Raw genomic sequence first — 20210 nt, 5'->3', positions numbered from 1 at the left:
CCCATAAGAAACATAAAAAATCCAAGCATGAGTCCCCTTCATCCCGTCGTTCCAACCACTCAGTCACACACTTCTTCAGGCACCTCCAAGCAATGAAGTTGATCGCCGCAGTGGGAACTGACACTTTCCCTGGTCCAGACTCAGTGCAATCCAAATATATACAGCAACGCCATAGGCAACATTTTTGGAGCCCCACTGCTCCTTCAGGCCCCATAGATCCGAAGTGGATGTCACTTGGGTTCCCCCTGGTCCTCAATCTGATGCCAGTCCATCATTCGGATCCAGCTCCCCAATCAGCTGCAACATTACCTTTGGCGCCCCTTCACTGCCTCTGAGCCCAGCACCATGTGCGACCCCACCTCTGGCACCAATGCCACTGGGTAATATCCTAACGCCAGGCCCAAAGTCACTGACACCAAAGGTGGAGCCCATAGTTTTATCAGACTGCAAAAAGAATCACTTACCTGGACAAGATGCTGACTCGGATTACACACCAAAGTTGATGATGATGATCTGGTTGCTACTTATGATGATGGGGACATTTTTGAAACACACAGGACACTAGTGGTCTAGATACCTCCCTAGACATTGGCTTGTCTTCACCTAACCCGGCTATGGCAACAGAGGACCCTACCTCATTCTCATCAGGGGTTAGGAGGATGGCGTAAGTTTTAGACCCCATCCTGCCAACTACAGAGGTCAAAATTAATGTGATCACTGAAATCCTCAACGCCATACAAACAAGTCAGGAACCTCTTCTGCCCTTCAGAGACGCATTTGCTGATGTGCAGGTATGCACCTTGGCAAAGCCAAGATCCTACTCACCAGTCAGTAGGCAGGTGGCAAAGCTGCATAGGCCTGATCCTGGGGACCCAGAGTTTTTTACTATAACATCCCACCTCAAGGACTTTAGTAGTGCAGGCATCCAACAGCTGACTAAACTCAAATGCCTACCTAACAACTCACCTTGGGTTGTTGGATAGGAAGTCAAAGCCAATGGAAACATTCGTAAAATGCATGTTTTTGCCTGTCAGCCTTGCCCTTAAAATCATTGAATACCTCTTGTCTTCTGGGAAGGTATTTACATGCACTGTGGAACAAAATGGCAGATGTTATCCAAGACATCTGGCAAAACCTCTGAGTCACATTGCAAAGACCCATCTTATGCCATCAGGTCTTGCCTTGACAGGATGCCTGTCTGAGTAGGGCAGTTGGCACCAGTGTGGTGCTAAGACGCCACACCTGGATTGGATATGTTGCACGGGTTTCTCTTCAGATGTCAAGCAGTCTCTCATGGACATGCCACTCAATGGTTCTTTCCAGTTTGGGGCAAAGGTAGACTCATGTTTAGAATGCTTCACAAACATCCAGGCCACAGCCTGCTCTTTAATTCGAGCTCTGCCTGTACAGCAGTTTCCCAACACTACCCGCAACTTTCGGGGCTCAGGATGGAGTTTCAGAAGAGGTGCCAATATGGAATTCAGACAGCAGCAGCAGTAAGCCTCCCAGTCTTTTTTAGGTAGCAGATGAGGAACAGGCCTTCAGCATCCAGGCTCCCAGCGAAAATTCTCTACCAAACCTCTGACGCCTTCCCCCACAGCCTCTGCGAACCCACTTTAATTTGCCCTCAGAGGCACATGATCTCCTGGTAGGAGGTCAAGTCACCTTTCACCTCTCCAGTTGGAGGAGCATCGCGTCCAACCAGTGGATGCTCCAGATCTTAGAACATGGCTGTTATCTACCCTTCCTGTCTGTTCCACAAGGCACCCACACCGCAACATGTCTGAGGGGAGTACTTGTCTATACTCCAAGAAGAAGTTTTGGCTCTCTTGGGCAAGGGAGCAGAAGAGCAGATACCATCAGAGATCACAATTGATTGCTACTCCTGTTATTTTCTTGTGCCGAAAAAGGATGGAGGACTCTATCCCATCCTAGATCTTCGCCTTCTGAACATCTTCCTTCAGAAGTCCAAGTTCAGAATGGTCACCTGGACCAGGTTTTGTCTGCCCTGGATTCACCAGACTGGATGGTTCCCCTCGACTTGCAGGATCATTAATTTCACATCCTTGTCCAGCAGTCCCACAGACACGAGCTACAGCTTCAGGGAAGCCATGAGCTTTTTCAGTTCTTGGTGCTCCGTTCCGGCCTGACCAGTGCACTTCTGGTGTTAAAAAAAAGTTATGGTGGTGGTCGCAGCTCCTCTCTGGAGGTTGGGGACACCACTTTTCCTATACCTTGATGACTGGTTGCTGAAGGTTGGCTCACCTCAGGCAGTCATAAGCCACGTTCAGCTGACCTGTTGACATTGTTGGCTTCTTCCATCAATATGTCGAATTCACACCTGACTCCTTCATAACGCCCCCCCTTCATTTGAGCCTTTCTAGACATAGTGCTTTTGCGAACCATCCCTCCACCTTAAGTGGAGGGATGGAGTTGTGAGCAATTCGCTTGCCACATTAAGGGCGGACATGTACAGGTATTCTCAGATAACATGACCACCAATGTGGTATTGCAACAAACAAAGGGCAGTGTCGGTTGTGGGTACTGTGCCAGGAGGTGTATGTCCTGGAAGCTGCTGAACGCTCATGCCATCTCCCTGACTGCCCAACATTGCAGGATCTTTGAAAGCCAGGGCATATAAACTAATCCCCCATTGCCTAGCAGATTATAAATGGCGGTTACACCCTGAGATGGCACAGGGTGTCTTCTAGCAATGGGAAGAACCCTGGCTATGATCTGTTCACTGCCACAGAGTCCAAGCTCTGCATGTTTGCGCATCACAGTTCTTAAGGCAGTCACCTTTTGGAGACACCTTTTGCTTGCACTGGAGTTTGAGACTTCTTTACGCCTTTCCACCCCTCCCTCTACTGCTTATAGTACTGAAAAAGATCAGGAGATACCGGACCCTAGTGGTCCCACACTGGGAAAGGAGTGTTGTACCCAGAGCTAGCTTTTGGCCATGAGTTTTTGTCCCCTGATCAAGCTGGTAGTTTCGAGAGACCTCCTGTTGCAACAGCAAGGCCGGGGCCTTCACCTGCGCCTCCACAACCTAGACCTCCATGCCTGAAGATTGAGTGGCAACAGTTGATGGCTTTCGATCTTCCTCTTAGAGTGGTTAGTGGTGTTCTAGGAGCCAAGTGCACAGCTACCAAAACTGTACATATTAGACGCTGGGAGAGGTCTGCTGCTTGGTGTTCCTCCCGACATGTTCAAACCTTGCAAACAAGTTTATCTTCGTTCTTTTGTTATACCTTTCATTGGCCTAGCAAGGCTGTGCTGTGACCAGAGTTAAAGGTTATTTATCAGCCCTTGCAGCCTTTCTACGTTTACCTGATCAACCGTCCATTATCACCTGTTGTGATGTGCTTTTTGAAGGGGTCGGCCCACGTGCTCCTGCCAAGATCATTTCTGATGCTGCAGTGGAACCTTAATTTAGTTCTCATCTATCTGATGTTCACTCCTTTCGAGCCCAAGCACAGTGGCCCTTTTCGTCTATTAACCATCAAGACAGTTTTCCTTATCACCATAACATTGGCCACGCGACGGAGTGAACTGAAGGCAATGTCTCTGCTACCTCTCTACACTTTGTTCTTCCCAGACAAACTGGTCCTCCTAACAAAAGCAGCATTCCTTCCCAAGGCAGTCATGCCTTTTCATATAGGGCAATCCATCACCTTGCTGGCTTTTTATGCATCGCCTCATCCCTCCATGATCATGAACAGCTGTACCGTCTTGACCCAAAAAGATCCCTTAGCTTCCACATTTCTCATTCACGGGAATACTGACAGGATGGCCATTTTTTTTGTTGGTTTCTTGGGAACTAAGAAAGGAAAAGTTGTGCAAAAGAGAACCATTTCTCAATGGATTGTACTGTGTATTAAGATCTGCTATCGGCTGGCCAAAAAGCAACCTCCAGCATGATAATGGGCCCATTCGACCAGAGCAAAGGCTGCTACCCCTGCACAGGCATGAAGTGTGCCTCTCTTGGACATCTGCCAGGCTGTTACATGGGTGTCCCTCAAGCATTACTACCTGGATAGCCAGGTTCAGTGGGATGGGCATTTTGCCTATCAGTCCTGCGGGATTTACAGGCCTAAACCATTCAACAGTCCCACCATCTGCGGATGTGCTGTTTTGATATCTATTCACAAGGTGAGGAATCTGCAAAAGTCTCTCAGAAGACTTTGATAACTCCTTTTATGGTAGAGACGATCTAACTGCAGATTCCTCACCAACCGACCAGCTTCTCCCCATTTTATGGAACAGACTCATACTGTCCATTAATAGGGCTCCACCTATAACATCTGCACACTGCCACATGCTGAATTCTATGGGCTCTGTAGTCCCAGACAGAGTTCAGAATGAAGCTGACGTCAGCATGTGGAGGTGGTGCATATGTAGGGGCCTCAACTCCATATCCTGGATGGACGGATCCGTAGTGGACCTACTAACGCATGAAGGAATAGCTACAAAGATTTACGGATCCAGTCTGATGCCTTGGGATATTCACAAGGTGAGGATCCCGTAGTTAGATTCTCTACCAAAAAAGGCGATACTGCAGATAAGTAACTTGTTCTTTTAGAAGTCTAACTCTGCCTAAATGCAGTATCTTCATGATATCATGTCTTGTTTTTATGAAAAGGTTTTATTTAAAATATTTGCATTTTTGTCTTTTGTAGTGTCTCCATCACTCCCAGAACCTCTTAAACCACAACTTGCAGCTCCTATTCAACCCATTCCTCCACCACCTTCACAAAAGTTACAAGAACCTATTTTGCCATTAACTTCAAATTCCATTTCTCAAATAATTACTGCACAAAACCTGGACGCACCACCTCAGCCTCCTCCTCGCAGCAGATCAGCCCAAAACCTGCCTTCAGAAACAGTTTCCTCTCCACCGCAAGTAAGTAATTATGGTAATTCCTAATACTCATTTGGTTGTTAGTGTGGACATTCCTCTATGTGGTTCTGTGTACATGTACAACACTATTAATCTTGAACAGAGATAGCACCACAAATACCACTGATTTTGGATGATGAAATTCCATAATTTGAGGGATGTGAAAAGCTTTACAATGACACTGCACAGAGTCTCGGTTTGCGGTTATCTGCCAGCACCAGAGCAGAATTTTAAAACTTTAATGACACACAGCAAATTTCAACAAACTTGAAAAGTATTTTCATTGTTGATCAAATGATAGGACCACTTATAAATCTGTTTTTGTCTTGCTGGCTTTACTCAACACGAACTTTGAGATTGTGATCCGTTTTATAACGCTCAAAATGTTGGGTCACACGTTGTCTTGTTTCAGATGATGCTAAGTTATGAGAGAAATATGTTGACCATGTCCCCCTCGTCCCCTTATACGTTTGGTTTACAGACGTAACTTGGTGTGTTTTCTAGAAATATTTCATCTGTTTCTTGCAGCTTTATTAGGACCATAAAGGGTCCAGCACGTTTGAGCAGGGGGTAGGATGGTCCCTAAAGTCCATATGATGTATCGCATGACAGTAATATGGTATGTACAACATCGACCTGCCACTATTTTTTTATTTATTTTTTCTTGTGTCCTCATTCAGCCCCGCTTACTGAGCCACCTCTTAGTTCCTGTAACCTTTTCGCCCTCCTGACTAAGAAGAGAGACTCAAGTCAGGGGATGCACCTTTGTATCTCCCGGTCTGCCTAAGCAAACCTGCTGAGGCGTCAAACGGTGCTTAATCATTGGACTGGAGCAAAAAAAAAAAAAAAACTAAGTCAGTTTCACATGGATACAAAGAAGCAGAACCTAGCAGGGGAACAGAATTAGGCTACTTCCTGCCAATTTAATAATGGTGACCACATTTCTACGTTCCTCTTAGAGCCCTGCACATTTAGGTCCATATTCGCCACACGGAGAGCTGCCTTCAACCAGTCTGTATAGCTCGGAGGGTGCTCCTTCAACCAGTTTTTACAGATTTCATTCGGGCCCAGCACAATTACATAGAACAAAAATGAACGATTAGTTTTGTTCACCCTTATCCATATCCCCTCATCCTGAAGCTGCCCAAATATAATTAATGGGAGTGATACATTAATTTTCCAGCCTAACATAAATGATAATGCCCTAAAAACCTCCTCCCAAAACAACCGGATAGCGGGACAGTCCCAGAACATGTGTACATCCGTTGCTCCTAACCCGCCACATTTCGGACATTTGATCACCTCCCCCTTCTTAAATTTGGCCAGTTTTGCCGGAGATATATATGCTCTTTGTAGAGTATAAAGATGGTTTTTCCTTAATGGGGCCGGCTTCACTACTTCATACAATGTCGCAAACGACTTCTTCCACCATAACCCGATCTTGTCGCCTAACATTACCTTGCCCCATAACTTGCTTGGTAGGGCAAAATCCTCATACAGAGTTTCTAATATTTCCCAGTACCAAACCGCCAACCTCTTCACCGGAGCCGAGTCCGCCAGATCTAAAAAAGAATCCTCCAGAGCATTTACCACTCCCAATCCCCCCTTAATTTCTTTTTCCCACTGTCTTATCTGTAAATATTTTAACCTGGACAGAGAACCGTCCGTTATTCTTACCAATTCATCCCAAAGGAGTAAAGTACCATCTCGCGCAAGCTCCCCCCACCTTTCCACACCTGCCCTTTTAAGTGGTAATGCGAGGATATCTTGACAGCATTCTGGGGTGCCCGGGGAATCCCAGATAGGGGCCTGATAGCTATAATAATGTACACCTAACCGCCGTCTCAACTGGTACCAGCTCCTTGCCATTCCTTGCAGCACTTTTAGTTTAACTTTTTTGAAGAATTTAGGGTCACCGAATTTAAGTAGAAAAGACTGCAAGCCCCCTTTTTCAGATAACACCATAGCTTTATACATTCTGCCCACTGCTGAACCGTCTGGGGATAAAAACAACATCCTTGAGTTTTTGAACAAGAAAGCCCACACATAATTTGTCAAATCAGGAAGAGCCAGTCCTCCTTTTTCCCTTCTTCTGCTTAGTTTTTTCCATGAAATCCTCGGCCCCTTTGAATTCCAAATGAAACTACTTATTGCTTGTTGCATTTTATCTAGGTGTCCCTTGTGCATTGCCAAGGGTATAGCTGAAAACACAAAATTCCATTTTGGGCAGAATAAACATCTTAATTAGATTAATCCTCCCAAGAATCGTCAAAGGGAGATATGCCCATTTTTGTAGCATAACTTTACATTCCGCTAATAACTTTCGAGCATTCCTTTCCGCTAAGTCCTTCAAATTTTGAGTCACTAAAATGCCCAGGTACGGTATTTCCTGCTTATTTGTTATTGACCCTACTTCCATATTCCACTGCATAGTTTCTGTTTTCCCCACATTAATCCGGTACCCTGATATCCTTCCAAATTGTTCAGCCAGATCTTAAACTGTGTTAAAGGCTAGAAGCAGGTTATTAGTATATATTAGTAAGTCGTCTGCATATAAAGAAATTTTCTTTTCCCAGCCATTGCAGCGAAAAGGCGAGATAAGAGGGTTTTGTCTGATTTTTCTAGCAAACGGCTCAATATACAGATTGAACAATACAGGCAACAGGGGGCAACCCTGCCTTGTACCTCTTGAAATTGTAATAGGGCCCGTAAGTTTACCGTTCACCAAGATCTTAGCACAAGGGGATGTATAGATCCGGTCAATAACCTCACAAAACTTGGATCCTAAATTGGCCCTCCTCAAGACCGATTTCAAAAAATTCCAATTTACTTGGTCGAAAGCCTTCATTGCATCTAAGATAATAATTGCCAATGGCGACCCAAACATTGTGGCCATATCTATTGCCCCGATCAGTTCGAAAGTTAATTCATGCAAATATCTGCCTTTAGAAAAGCCTTTTTGATCAGGGTGCACTAAATTATTCGCTATCTTACTCAGCCTATCCGCTAGAATCTTAGCTAGCAATTTATAATCGCTGTTCAGCAATGATATAGGCTTGTATGAGGCACATTTCGCTGGATTTTTATCCGGTTTCAAAATTAAGGAGATCACCGCTTCATTCCACGAAAGAGGAATATCATTGCCAAATTCCAGGATCCCCACCAAACAATTCGGCCAATACTGGAATAATTGAGTCCCCTAATACCTTATAAACTTCCACTGGAATACCATCCGGGCCCGGCGCCGTCCCCGACTTACTACTAGTCAGGGTTCTCCTATTTTCCTCAGCCGTTATTGGAGCATTCAGTGCTTCCTTCTCCTGCGACGATAAACCTGAAAATATATCAGCCCCCATCCAATCCGTTACCATACCTTCATCCACCTCTAGCCCTTCCGAATACAGTTGTGAAAAAAAGTTTCGAAAAGCCGATTCTATTGCCGCCTCATCCGTTCTTTTTTCACCTGAATGCTCCATTTCAACCTCCTTGATGTAGTTCCTAACACGATCAGCTTTGCCTTTCCAGGCTAACAACTTCCCCGCATTTTCCCCGTATTCGAAATGGGCCAATTTGCTTGCTTCCCATTTGCTTTGGATTCTTCCCTGTAGTATCTTCTCCAACTGACTTCTCAACCCATCCCAGCTGGCCCTCAAAGCCTCCGTCTCCCCTGCTTCAATTATTTCGACTTTATATTTTCACATTTCCTGCTCCAGTGCATAAATCTCATCTTTCTGCCGTTTATTTTTCTGGATGGAACAACTCCTTAACTCCCCGCGAATGACCGCTTTAAACGTATCCCATACTACAGATAAAGGGGCGGAGCCCAAGTTTACACTAAAAAAGAATTCGGCTTCCTTACGCAGCTTTAGCAACACCTCCTGATCTAATAACAGGGTCCGATCAATCGTCCACCGGTCACTACAACTTGTCTGGCGAAAGCACATATTTAACACCACCGCAGAGTGATCTAATAGATGCGAGGGCAGATACGCAATATTCTTCACCTCCTCTCTCAGACGTGTATCTAATAGAAAATAATCGATTCGAGACGCATGTCTATATTTCTTATTAAAAAAAGAAAAGTCCCTGCTATTCCCCGCCCTTTGCCTCCAAATATCGCACAGACCAAATTCCTTCATCATTCTCCTTAAATATTGTTGCGACTTAGGCGTACCTCGTGATTTACAGTTATGCCTATCCAGCTCATTGTCTAATACCACATTGAAGTCACCCATCAAAATAACCGGGACCGAAAATTCAAGAAGCTGAGAAAAAAGCTGCTTTAAAGGTTCTATATCGTTGCAGTTGGGACCATAGTAGCCTGCTAAGACCAAATTACGACCCCCAAATTGTATTTTAACTATCACCCATCGCCCTGCTAAATCTGATCTAGACTCCAGGATTACCACACCCCCCTGCTGTGCATGTTTAACTAAAATTGCCACCCCTTTATTATGATAGTTGTGTTCTGTACATGAAAATGTTCGAACCCACCTCAGTTTTTGTATTATGTTAGTACACTCCACCTTTGTTAGATGCGTTTCCTGCAAGACTAAAATTTGTGCCGTAGAATCCTGCAGATACTGTAATATTCGTTCCCTTCTTCCTCGCACCCTTAAGCCATTGACATTCCATGAAAGAATTTGTAATGATATATTCTGCACCCTCTGGCTTCTCTCCCTGCTAGCTATCTATCAATCTTAGGTAACAGATAACTGGGTTGAACGAGGCACTACTTTTTACTTTCTTCCAACTCTCCCTCCCCAACCCTGAACCTCCCCCCCCCCCCTCCCCACCCCCTTCCCCCCTACCCCCACCCGTGGAGAACCCCCCCCCAACTAAGGACCATAATGATCCAAATTTTAGAGCGCCCCCATGTTCCTGGGAGAATTTCACCATTAAACATTACACGCAGCCTTATTCAGTGGACTGCCCATTTTTGACCACTACCAATAATTCATCCGCTTCACTAATGTCTCTGATATTATACAGTTTGTTGTTATACATGACCTTAAGGAAGGCTGGAAATTTCAGCTGGACCGCGGCCCCCAAGGATTTGAAAATCTCCAAACGTTTCCCCAGTTCCCACTGCCTATCCATAGTAGCCCTGGATAGATCAGACCTAATCTCAAACACAGTATCCTTCACTCTTAAAGACTTCTGTTTCAGTGCTCTAGATAAAATCTTTTCTTTCATCTGGTATGACAAAAAGTTTATCAAAATTTTCCGAGGTCTACTACTGTTCGTTCGCAGCTTAAAGGGTCTCGATGGATTCTCTGAATATCCTTTCCGATTTCATCCTCGGTCTCCTCCAGATCCACCGCTGATTTGATTAGTGATACTACAAAGGCTTTAAGATCGTTCCCTTCCGCACCTTCCGGCACTTTCAGCAATTTTAGATTATTTCTTCTTGAATAATTTTCCATCTGCTCAACCCTGTTTTTTAGAGCCTGTTCGCTCCTCTTCAATGTATCGATCTCACCCTTATGCTTTGCCAATTCCTCCTTCATACCCCCCATTGCTTCTTCCAGGGCCTGCGTTCTTTCCATTACGCCGTCAATTTTTTCTCTCTAAATTAGCACAAACCTCTCTTATCTCCCCTTGATTAACTTCTGAGTTTGCAAAGCCTTTTTTTACATCCTCAGAAATGGACAAGATTAACGCTTCCAACGAGGAACTCAGTAAAGGGGAGATGACCGAAGCAGCTTGAGGGGGCTCCACCACTGCCGACTTAGGCGCGGAGTCTTGAACCTCTGCGGGCATATTGTTTGGAATCTGAATTAGTACTGGGGCCGTCTGTTCTTCTCCTGACCGTGGCGGGGGGGACCTTGTCCCCTCCCTGCCCTCACCAGCAACATTTTCCACCTGCCTGGTGGAGACCTCCATTGCAACTCTGACCTGCCCAGGGGTAAGTGTAACTACCTCTGGTCTCACTTTAAAGAAGGACCTTAGGGAGGGCGTCAACTTATCTCTACCCTTAAGCTTGCTCTCTCTCCCGCCTTCCTCCCCGCAATCCATCCTCCTTCACCAGATTTAGATTTAGGTTTCGTTTTTTTTTTTTTTTTTTTTGCTGATCCCCCCTTGTCCCCCTTCTCCTCTGCAGTCGCAACCAGATTGTCCCGGGGCCACTGGACCGACCCCTCCACTCTTGTTAAGGGAAGCGGGGGGAAGGGAAGTCGCCCCCCCCCCCCCACACTGCCTCACTGTTTTCCTCCTGGCTCCCTTCTCTGAATTCTCTTTGGGTTGCTCTCCCAGCCGCCACTTCTCGGTTGTTGCTCCGCCCGTTCTGCTGCTGCAGCTACTGCTGCCGCTATTCCCCCGAAGGGGAATTCGTGCCACGCTTTTACGGGTCCGGTGCAGCTCCAGCGCGGCCCGGTGCCACCAGACAGCCCCCGCTGTCCTCCAGTCTGCCTCAAATATCACAAATTGCGGCGTGCACATCCGTGTGCTTGCAACCGCAGACCGCTCGGCCGCCGCGACCTGCCACGCCCCCCAGGAACCGGAGCCGGAAGCGCCCTAGCGCGCTACGTGAACTCCGCAGCCCGCCATGTTCTCCTGAGAAGCTGAAAACATTTTCATCGATCTGCCACTATATTGTAAGGTAAGTATATAATTACTATACTTACGTCCACTTGTACTCACATTCGAAGGTAAGTATATGCAGTGGAGGTAAGAATAGTAACTATATACTTACAATAGGGAGGTCCCGATATTAATGTAGGTCAGTATTAACAACCTACATATACCATCATACAACTTTGTCTCTAATATAAATACTCTGTCCACAAATCAATCTTTCTGTCTTGTTAAAAGGATGTTCCAGGTTCTGCCAACAGTGAGTTTTATGTGTTGCAGGTACATTTTAATCTTTACATCTAATAGGTGGGAGGGGTTCTCTGCTACTTGACTTTCAGTTTTAGGCTTCTCCAGCATGCTCTAAATAAGTAGTTTGTATCTTTGTCTAGTGTCAGCCATGACCTTTTGATTTTACTAGATTTACAGATATAATATGCTCATGGGGTTTTAGTCAGCCCTCTTCATCTATTGGGGTGTTGTTGTCACACTCACTTTTGTCTTCTTCCCACTACAGCATATTGCAAGGGGTAATGGGTCAGCCACCTTCAGTCACTATTAACTTTACTGTGAGTGATGGCTTTCTGCTCTCTTGTAGGGAGCACATCCCCCCTTTTGATCCAATGGCAGGGACTACAATGGTAGTATGTGCTTTTGGGAACAAAAATATATTTTTGCCTTAAGTCCCTGCTTTTATTTTCTTTGATGACGACCCGCAGCTCCCCCAGTATACAACCTTAGAAAAATTAATAAAACAAAACAAGCTTTGACAAAACCAAAAGTCTGGCAGACGACGCCAGACCCATTGGCTTTTTCAGTGCATATTAAGAAAGAGTGTCTCATTTTCTCAGCAGCAGTGTCTTCTTCCCAACTTCCTTTGTGCCTCTTTGAGGCCAAAAGTACATAATATTTTATAAAGCCTACGATACCTCAGAGGTCAAGTATGAACTGAACAATAATACTAGTGTAAATAAAAAAAATAAAAACTGAAGTGACATATGCTAAATCTGACCATTGAAAGTAATAAAATGTGACAGACAAACCCAGATTGCTGTAGCATGTGATTATGTTTGGAAGGCAGGTGAGACTTGAATCATTTAAGGGGAAGTCACACACACACAAAACTGTCTGACTTCTCAATTTAGAGGAGGTGGTTCTTGATCACATGAACCCACAAATTTGTTTAAAAATACCAGGGCATGGATCCACAGCCAGAGTCAACATGGACAAAAAGAAAGTGTACCCACTTACTGTCACCTCAAAGTGTCCCCTAAAAATGAGACACAAGAAGAAATAGGATAACACCATTGATCCTCATGATGTTCCTCCTAATTTTCAAGACACAAAGCAAAGAAGGGCTGCATTGAACACTCCCCATCTCTGAGCAGGAGGAAGAACTGACAAGTTTGTTCAAAATTATTTATTTACAGACTTGCCATAAGCAAATTGCCTCCTTCAAAGAGACTAGAATCTTTACCTACAAGGCCCACTTTCTGTGCTGGACATTTATGTTTATTTTTTAGATGTCATAAACCCATCTGTCTAGCATTGTTCTGCCTTTAGTTCAGATACCTGTGGCTTCGACCCCGACTCAGCAAAATCCAAGGTTCCTAGGCCTTTTGCAGACTGGGGCTAGTTTAAACACTTTTTTCAGGGCTGATATTGGTTTTCAGTCCTTTCGTGGTTCCCTAGCTGGAAACATTATGGAAGCCTAGGTGAAAGTGACCTGAGATTCATGGATCTGCGCATAATCCTATGAGTTTGCTCTCTTACCTTCCTCAGAGAGCAGTCACCTGTCACCCCACTGTGCTTTTTCCATTCCAGCTCGAATTTCTTTTGGCTTTTGCAAAGCGTGATCAAGTTCTTGAGAAAAGATACAAGAAATCTCTTCACCCCATCTTGGACTTGCATTACACAAAAAATGAATGTATCTGATAGAGGCTTCTAGTTGCAGATTCCTTACCTTAGAATTTCTCTCAGGCGTCAGACTGGATCCAGAGGCTTTTCTTCAATCAGTACCCTCGCGCATCGTTAGGTGGCGTTGGTTAACTCTGCGGGCGTTGTTGGCGGCATGGTCACCTTGATGATGCCGGGAGTCGTATATAGACGCTGCCTCAGTGAGGTGACGTCCGTTCTTTTCTTTCCACGCCATGTGCTGATCCAGAGAGAGCTACCCTGGTCAATTTTGGACTGTGAAGTTTTTGGTGTGCCAAGGATGTCCCGAAGACAGGTTTGTGGTGCTCAGAGCGTGACCACAACCCAAAGTAATACTCCAAGTGCCGGGTCATGCACCCAAAGGCCTTGAGGGAGCGGTTCCTGAAGCTTATGGAGGCCCGGTGCTCAACTCCTCATCGATCCGGTCTTGCTCGAGAGGAAGGTCTCAAGACTGCTCGCGGACTAACCACCACTCATCGTCCTCCACTTCGGGTCACTCAGGTAAGAAGAAGTCAAAGAAAGCTAGGCATCCTTTTACTTCACCCCGTCGCTCGGCTGACGCGACACTGGAGAAGCTCCAACACTCTAGGCCACCGTCCTCGAAGCCGCCTTCTGGGTTTGGTCCACGCCTCCCTGACTTTTCGGGAGCCGGAGCTGCCTCTGCCCAATTGAAAGAGTTCTATGAGGCCATGCGACTCATTTTTGGGCAGTCCGACCCCCCCCCCCCTTCGGTGCGTTCGGGCCCTGGGGGTTCAGCTGGGGGCCCTTCAGGTTCCGCACCATTGGCTCTGGCCCCGGCCACCGAGGCCTCCACCGGCCACAGCCACTGAGGTCCCCTCTGGATCTGCTACTGGATCCGTACTGATGCCAGTCATACCTTCAAGACCTCCCCTACTGCCGGTTCGACTGTCAATGCTCCAGTCATCGGTTGTGCCCACGATCAACAGCGACCCGATCCTAATCGAGAACGTCTCAGAGTCTGAGCAGCATCAGCCAAAGCTGCCCTCTTTTTCAATGGGGTCTATTCACCTCAGGTTGGATTCAGACCCTTATTCTTTTGGGTATGAATACGGGGAAGGATTGGAGGGGTCCCTGGGCCCTTATGAATACCAAGATGACTCAAATATGGACTGGGCACAGGAATTTGATGAGGCCAGTGGGCTGGATACTTCTCCAGACACTGGCATGCTTTCTCCTCCTACCGTGGCTACGGCGGAGGGAGCCACTTATTTTATGGCGGTCAGTAGGGCAGCTGAAGTCCTTGGCCTCGAACTGCCCTCTGTTGAAGTCAGGTCTAATCTCCTGTCGGAGGTGCTTTAACCAGGGGCTTCCACATCTGAGCCTCTCCTCCTTTTCAATGAAGCCCTCATTGATGTCCTTCTGGGTACTTTGTCCAGACCCAGCACAGGGGCTCCTGTGAACAGGATGATCGCTCGCCGCCATTGGCCTGCCCTGGACGACCCTAAATTCCTGTCCCAACTCCCTGTGCCTGAGAGCCTTGCTATCCAGGAATCCTTGACATTTGACGCATTCCCTTCCGCCCCTCCGAATTGGGAATCAAAGAGACTGGGCCAATTTGGGAAGAAGATGTTTTCTTCCTCCAGTCTGGCGTTGCAGTCAGTGAACACCTCATGCCTCTTGGGCCATTATACTCCTGTGGGATACAATCGTGCACGTCTTGCCGCAAATACCGGAGAAGCCCTGGACTATCCTCTCCCAAGCAGTTGCGGATGGGAGCGACGCTGCCAAGTTCACTATTTGATGTGGGCTTGACACAACCGACTCTCTGGGTAGATTGGTTGCGTCGACGGTGGCTTTAAGGCGCCACGCCTGGTTGAGGACATCTGGTTTCTTAGGGGGTGACCAACAGACCCTTATGGACATGCCCTTTGATGGCAACCGTCTCTTTGGAGACAAGTCGGACTCAGCGCTTGAGAGGTTTGCGGACTCCTGGGCTATAGCTCGGTCCCTCGGCCTTTCGATTGCCCCTAGTCCCCAACAGTCCACCTTTCGTGGCCATGAAAGGGGCTCCCTGTCACGTCCATTTTCCAGCCATCGTGCCACCCATGCTGTTAAGCCACTGACTGGCCGGGCCGCGAAATCCCATGGGCTTGTGGAACAGGGAGCCAGGGGCTGCCCAGTCCACCCTACCACTGCTGCAGCCTCCAAGCCTTCATAGTCCGTTCCCCCACTCCAGACCAGTTGGCAGCAGGATTCGCCATCACCTGCTACACTGGGAATCCATCACTACAGACAGGTGGGTTTTGCAGTTGGTCTGAAGGGGCTACTCCCTCTCCTTCGAGACTGCCCCTCCGGCCATCCCTCCATCCCGTGGCCGCCTACCGGAGGATCATCTGGCACTTCTCCACAAGAAAGTTGTGACTTTCTTGGCCAAGGGACCCATAGAGAGGGTCCCTGTGCCAGAAGTAGGTTGTGGTTGTTATTCACGCTACTTCCTGGTGCCCCAAAAGGACAAGGGCTTATGTCCTATCCTAGACATTCGGGCCCTCAATGTCTTCCTCAAAAAAAAAGGAGAAGTTCAAATTGCTCACCCTGGCTCAGATCCTGTCGGCCTTGGACCCAGGACCCTGGATGTTAGACTTGCAGGATGCTTATTTCCATATCCCCGTCTTGCCTGCCCACAGACGTTACCTATAATTCGTGGTAGATCACGAGCACTTTCAATTGACCGTGCTTCCCTTTGCCCTTACCAGCACCCCTCGGTGTTCACGAAAGTGATGGCGGTGGTTGCAGCTCATCTGCGCAGGGTGGGGGGTTTCAGTCTTCCCCTACCTCGATGACTGGCTGTTGAAGGCGGGCACGCCCCTGAAAGTCGCCTCCCACCTCTAGAGTACGGCGATCCTCTTGCACACGCTGGGGTTCACTATAAACATGCTGAAGTCACACCTGACTCCCTCTCAGACGCTCCCTTTTATCTGAGCTGTTCTGGACACAGTGCAGTTTCGGGCTTTTCCTCCCAAAAAGCGAGTCCAGGATATTCAGGCTATGATTCTGATCCTTCAGCCTCTATCCTGGGTTTCGGTGAGAATGACTCTGAGGCAGCTGGACCTCATGGCCTCCTGCATCTTGCTAGTGACACATGCCAGATGGCATATGCGGGCTCTGCAGTGGGACATGGTCCAGATCTCGGAGGGGACTGCGAAAGACTTGCAGTGTGGCTTTCGAATCAGGATTGGATCAACGGCAGATCTCTCTCCCTTCCCCAACCAGATCTGTCAGTAGTGACAGACACGTCACTCCTGGGATGGGGTGGCCACATGGGAGAGGCGGAGATCAGAGGTCTCTGGTCTCCGACGTAGACTGGACTCCACATCAGTCTTTTGGAGCTCAGAGCGATCAGGCTTGCATTAAAAGCATTCCTTCCCTCTCTCAAAGGGAAAGTCGTGCAGGTGTTTACGGACAACACTACCACCATATGGTACTGCAATAAGCAGGGCAGAGTGGGGTCCTGGATCCTTTGTCAGGAAGCTCTGCGCCTCTGGACATGGCTGACTCATCAGGATATTTTCCTGGTGGTTCAACATCTGGCAGGCTCTCTGAATGCCAGGGCAGACTAACTCAGCCGTCGATGCATAGCCGATCACAAATGATATCTCCATCTGGAGGTGGTGCAAGGTCTATTTCAGCAGTGGGGAGAGCCTTGGTTAGATCTGTTGGCCTCTGCAGAGTAAGCGCAATGTCATCTGTTTTGCGTGTTGGAGTTTCCAAGGCGAAACTCGCTCAGTGACGCTTTTCGTCTCGAGTGGAACTCCGACCTCCTTTATGCCTTTACGCCTATATGACTTCTGTCCAGAGTTCTGAAGAAGATCAAAAACGATTGGGCCCAAGTAATCTTGGTAGCTCCGGACTGGGCACAGAGAGTGTGGTAACCAGAGCTACTGAGCATGGCCCCCAATACTCCACTCAGACTGCCTCTTCGGGAGGATACTCTGTCGCAGCAGTAGGGGATGGTTCTCCATCCAAACCTATCCAATCTTCACCTTCATGCGTGGAGATTGAGTGGCGGCAGTTGACATCTTTTGACCTTCTACCCAAATTTGTGGCACGGAGTACCAACAAGTCTGTTAATCCCCTCTCTGTTCCTCTGTTTGAGGTTCTTTTGTTCATTCTTTCTATGGCCCAGCAGGGCTCTGCTTTGGGCACACTTAAAAGTTACTAATTGGCTATCTCAGCCTTTTTTTAGATGATTGATCAACCTTACCTCTTTAAGTCTCCTATTGTTGGTAGATTACTTAAGTGTCTCACCCATTTGTTTCCTCCCAATCCGTTTACTATGCCTCAGTGGGACCTCAGTCTTGTCCGTACTTACTTGATGTGTGCTCCTTTTGAGCTGTTACACAATTGTCGTTTACGGCTCCTTACTTTCAAAACAGTTTTTCTTGTTGCCATCACCTCTGCTCGCAGAGTGAGTGAGCTTCAAGCTCTTTCTTCAAAACCCCAATTTTTGTCTGTGCACCCTGACAAAATGGTGTTATGCACTAGGGCCTCACTTCTTCCCAAAGTAGGTACACCTTTTCATGTAGGCCAGTACATCACTTTGCAGACTATTTACGCACCTCCAAATCCTTCTCATGAAGGGGAGAGATTCCAAAACGAGCATTGGCGTTCTACCTCAATCATACTAAAGATTTGCGGGTGGACGATCAACCCTTTGTTGGATATCTGGGTGCAAAGAAAGGAAAGGCAATGCAAAAATCATACCATCTCACAATGGGTACTACTTTGGATCAAAATGTGCTACGCTTTGGCAAAGAAGCAACCGCCTGAGGGCTTGCACGCTCATTCCACCAGAGCAACTGCTGCTACCACAGCTTTAGAACGCAGAGTTCCTGCCCTGGATATCTGCAAGGCAGAAACGTGGGCATCCCTGCACACATGTAATAAGCATTACTGCCTGGACAGTCAGGTCCGCAGGGACAGCTACTTTGGTCGTTCAGTCCTGCAGGACTTTCTAGTATGAACTTGGTTCGCAGCCCACCACAGAGGATGGCATTACTTGCGTATCTATCCTAAGTTAAGGAATCTGCAATTACAAGTCTCTGTCAGATGAACAAGTTGCTTACCTTTGGTAACGATTTATCTGGTAGAGACATATTCTAGTTGCAGATTCCTTACCGACCCACCCATCCTCCCGCTTGTGAACTGATTTCAAAGGACAGGGATTCCCCATTCAGTGCCTTAGCTCTGGCGCACCATTTTCAGTGTTCTTCATCGCTCTGCGCTTTGGCGTGGAAAGTTGTGAAAAGAAACTGATGTCATCGCTCTGAGGCAGTGTCTATACATGACTCACGACGTCATCACGATGACCACGGCGCCAACAAAACCCGCAGAGTTGACCAACGCCACCTAACGACGCGCAAGGGTACTGCTCGAAGAAAAATCTCCGGCTCCAGTCCGACACCTGGGGAAAATTCTAATGGAAGGAATCTGCAACTAGAATATGTCTCTATCAGATAAAGCGTTACCGATGGTAAGTAACTTGTTCATTAAGAATAAGGGGCCCTTACAGAAACATTTAATCAACATATCTTTAACCCCTTCGCTGCCAGGCCTTTTCCCACTCAGGTGCCAGGCCTTTTTTGGGCTATTTGGAGCAGTTCGCGCTTAGGCCCTCATAATGTTTTGTTCACATAAGCTACCCACGCCAAATTTGCTTCCTTTTTATCCAACATTCTAGGGATTCTAGAGGTACCCAGAGTTTGTGGGTTCCACTGAAGGAGACCAAGAAACTATCCAAAATACAGCAAAAATGGGAACAAGGGCTGCAGAAGAAGGCTTGTGGTTTTTTCCCTGAAAATGGCATCAACAAAGGGTTTGCGGTGCTAAAATCACCAGCTTTCAGGAACAGGCAGACTTGAATCAGAAAACCCAATTTTTCAACACAATTGTGGCATTTTACTGGGACATACCCCATTTTTACTATTTTATGTGCTTTCAGCCTTCTTCCAGTTAGTGACCGAAATGGTTGTTAAACCAATGATGAATCCCAGAAAGCTAAACATTTCTGAAAAGTAGATAAAATTCTGAATTCAGCAAGGGGTAATCTGTGTAGATCCTACAAGGTTTTCCCACAGAAAATAACAGCTGAAATAAAAAAAAATTAAAATTGTGGTGAAAGAAACAGCCATTTTTACCAACGTTTTAATCCGTAACTTTTTCCTGCGAGGTCGGATTTTTTAAAGCAATATACCGTTACGTCTGCTGGACTCTTCTGGTTGTGGGGATATATAGGGCTTGTAGGTTCATCAAGAACTCTAGGTACCCAGAGCCAATAAATGAGCTGCACCTTGCAATGGGTTTTCATTCTATACCGGGTATACAGCAATTAATTTGCTGAATTAAGAGTGAAAAATAGTTATCTAGAAAACCTTTGTATTTCCAAAATGGGAACAAGATAAGGTGTTCAGAAGCAGTGGTTATTTGCACGTCTCTGAATTCCGGGGTGCCCATACTAGCATGTGAATTACAGGGCATTTCTCAAATAGACGTCTTTTTTACACACTGTCTTACATTTGAAGGACAAAATGACAAGAAAGAAAGACAAGGGGCAATAACACTTGTTTTGCTATTCTGTTTTCCCCCAAGTCTCCCGATAAAAATGGTACCTCACCAGTGTGGGTAGGCCTAATGCTCGCAACAGGAAACACAACATGGACACATCACATTTTTACATTGAAATCTACCGTGTTTTTTGCAAAGTGCCTAGCTGTAGATTTTGTCCTCTAGCTCAGCTGGCACCTAGGGAAACCTACCAAACCTGTGCATTTCTTTAAACTAGATA

At 46.7% G+C, this 20210-nt stretch overlaps 1 protein-coding gene across 8 annotated transcripts in view; it reads left to right on the top strand.

Moving 5' to 3' along the window:
- The window catches only part of SYNJ1 (synaptojanin 1), a 767318-nt gene that overhangs the window by 715812 nt on the left and 31296 nt on the right, over window positions 1–20210 (top strand). For all 8 annotated transcript variants that reach the window (XM_069204034.1, XM_069204040.1, XM_069204035.1 and 5 more), the window contains one exon: window positions 4680–4903. In XM_069204034.1, coding sequence (XP_069060135.1) covers window positions 4680–4903 — 224 coding nt within the window. The remainder of the gene's footprint in view (window positions 1–4679; window positions 4904–20210) is intronic.

This window comes from Pleurodeles waltl, chromosome 8 (assembly GCF_031143425.1).
Source record: "Pleurodeles waltl isolate 20211129_DDA chromosome 8, aPleWal1.hap1.20221129, whole genome shotgun sequence".
Classification (NCBI taxonomy): Eukaryota; Metazoa; Chordata; class Amphibia; order Caudata; family Salamandridae; genus Pleurodeles; species Pleurodeles waltl.
Note: the sequence above shows the minus strand (reverse complement) of the source record. Positions and strands in the feature narration are given on the sequence as shown.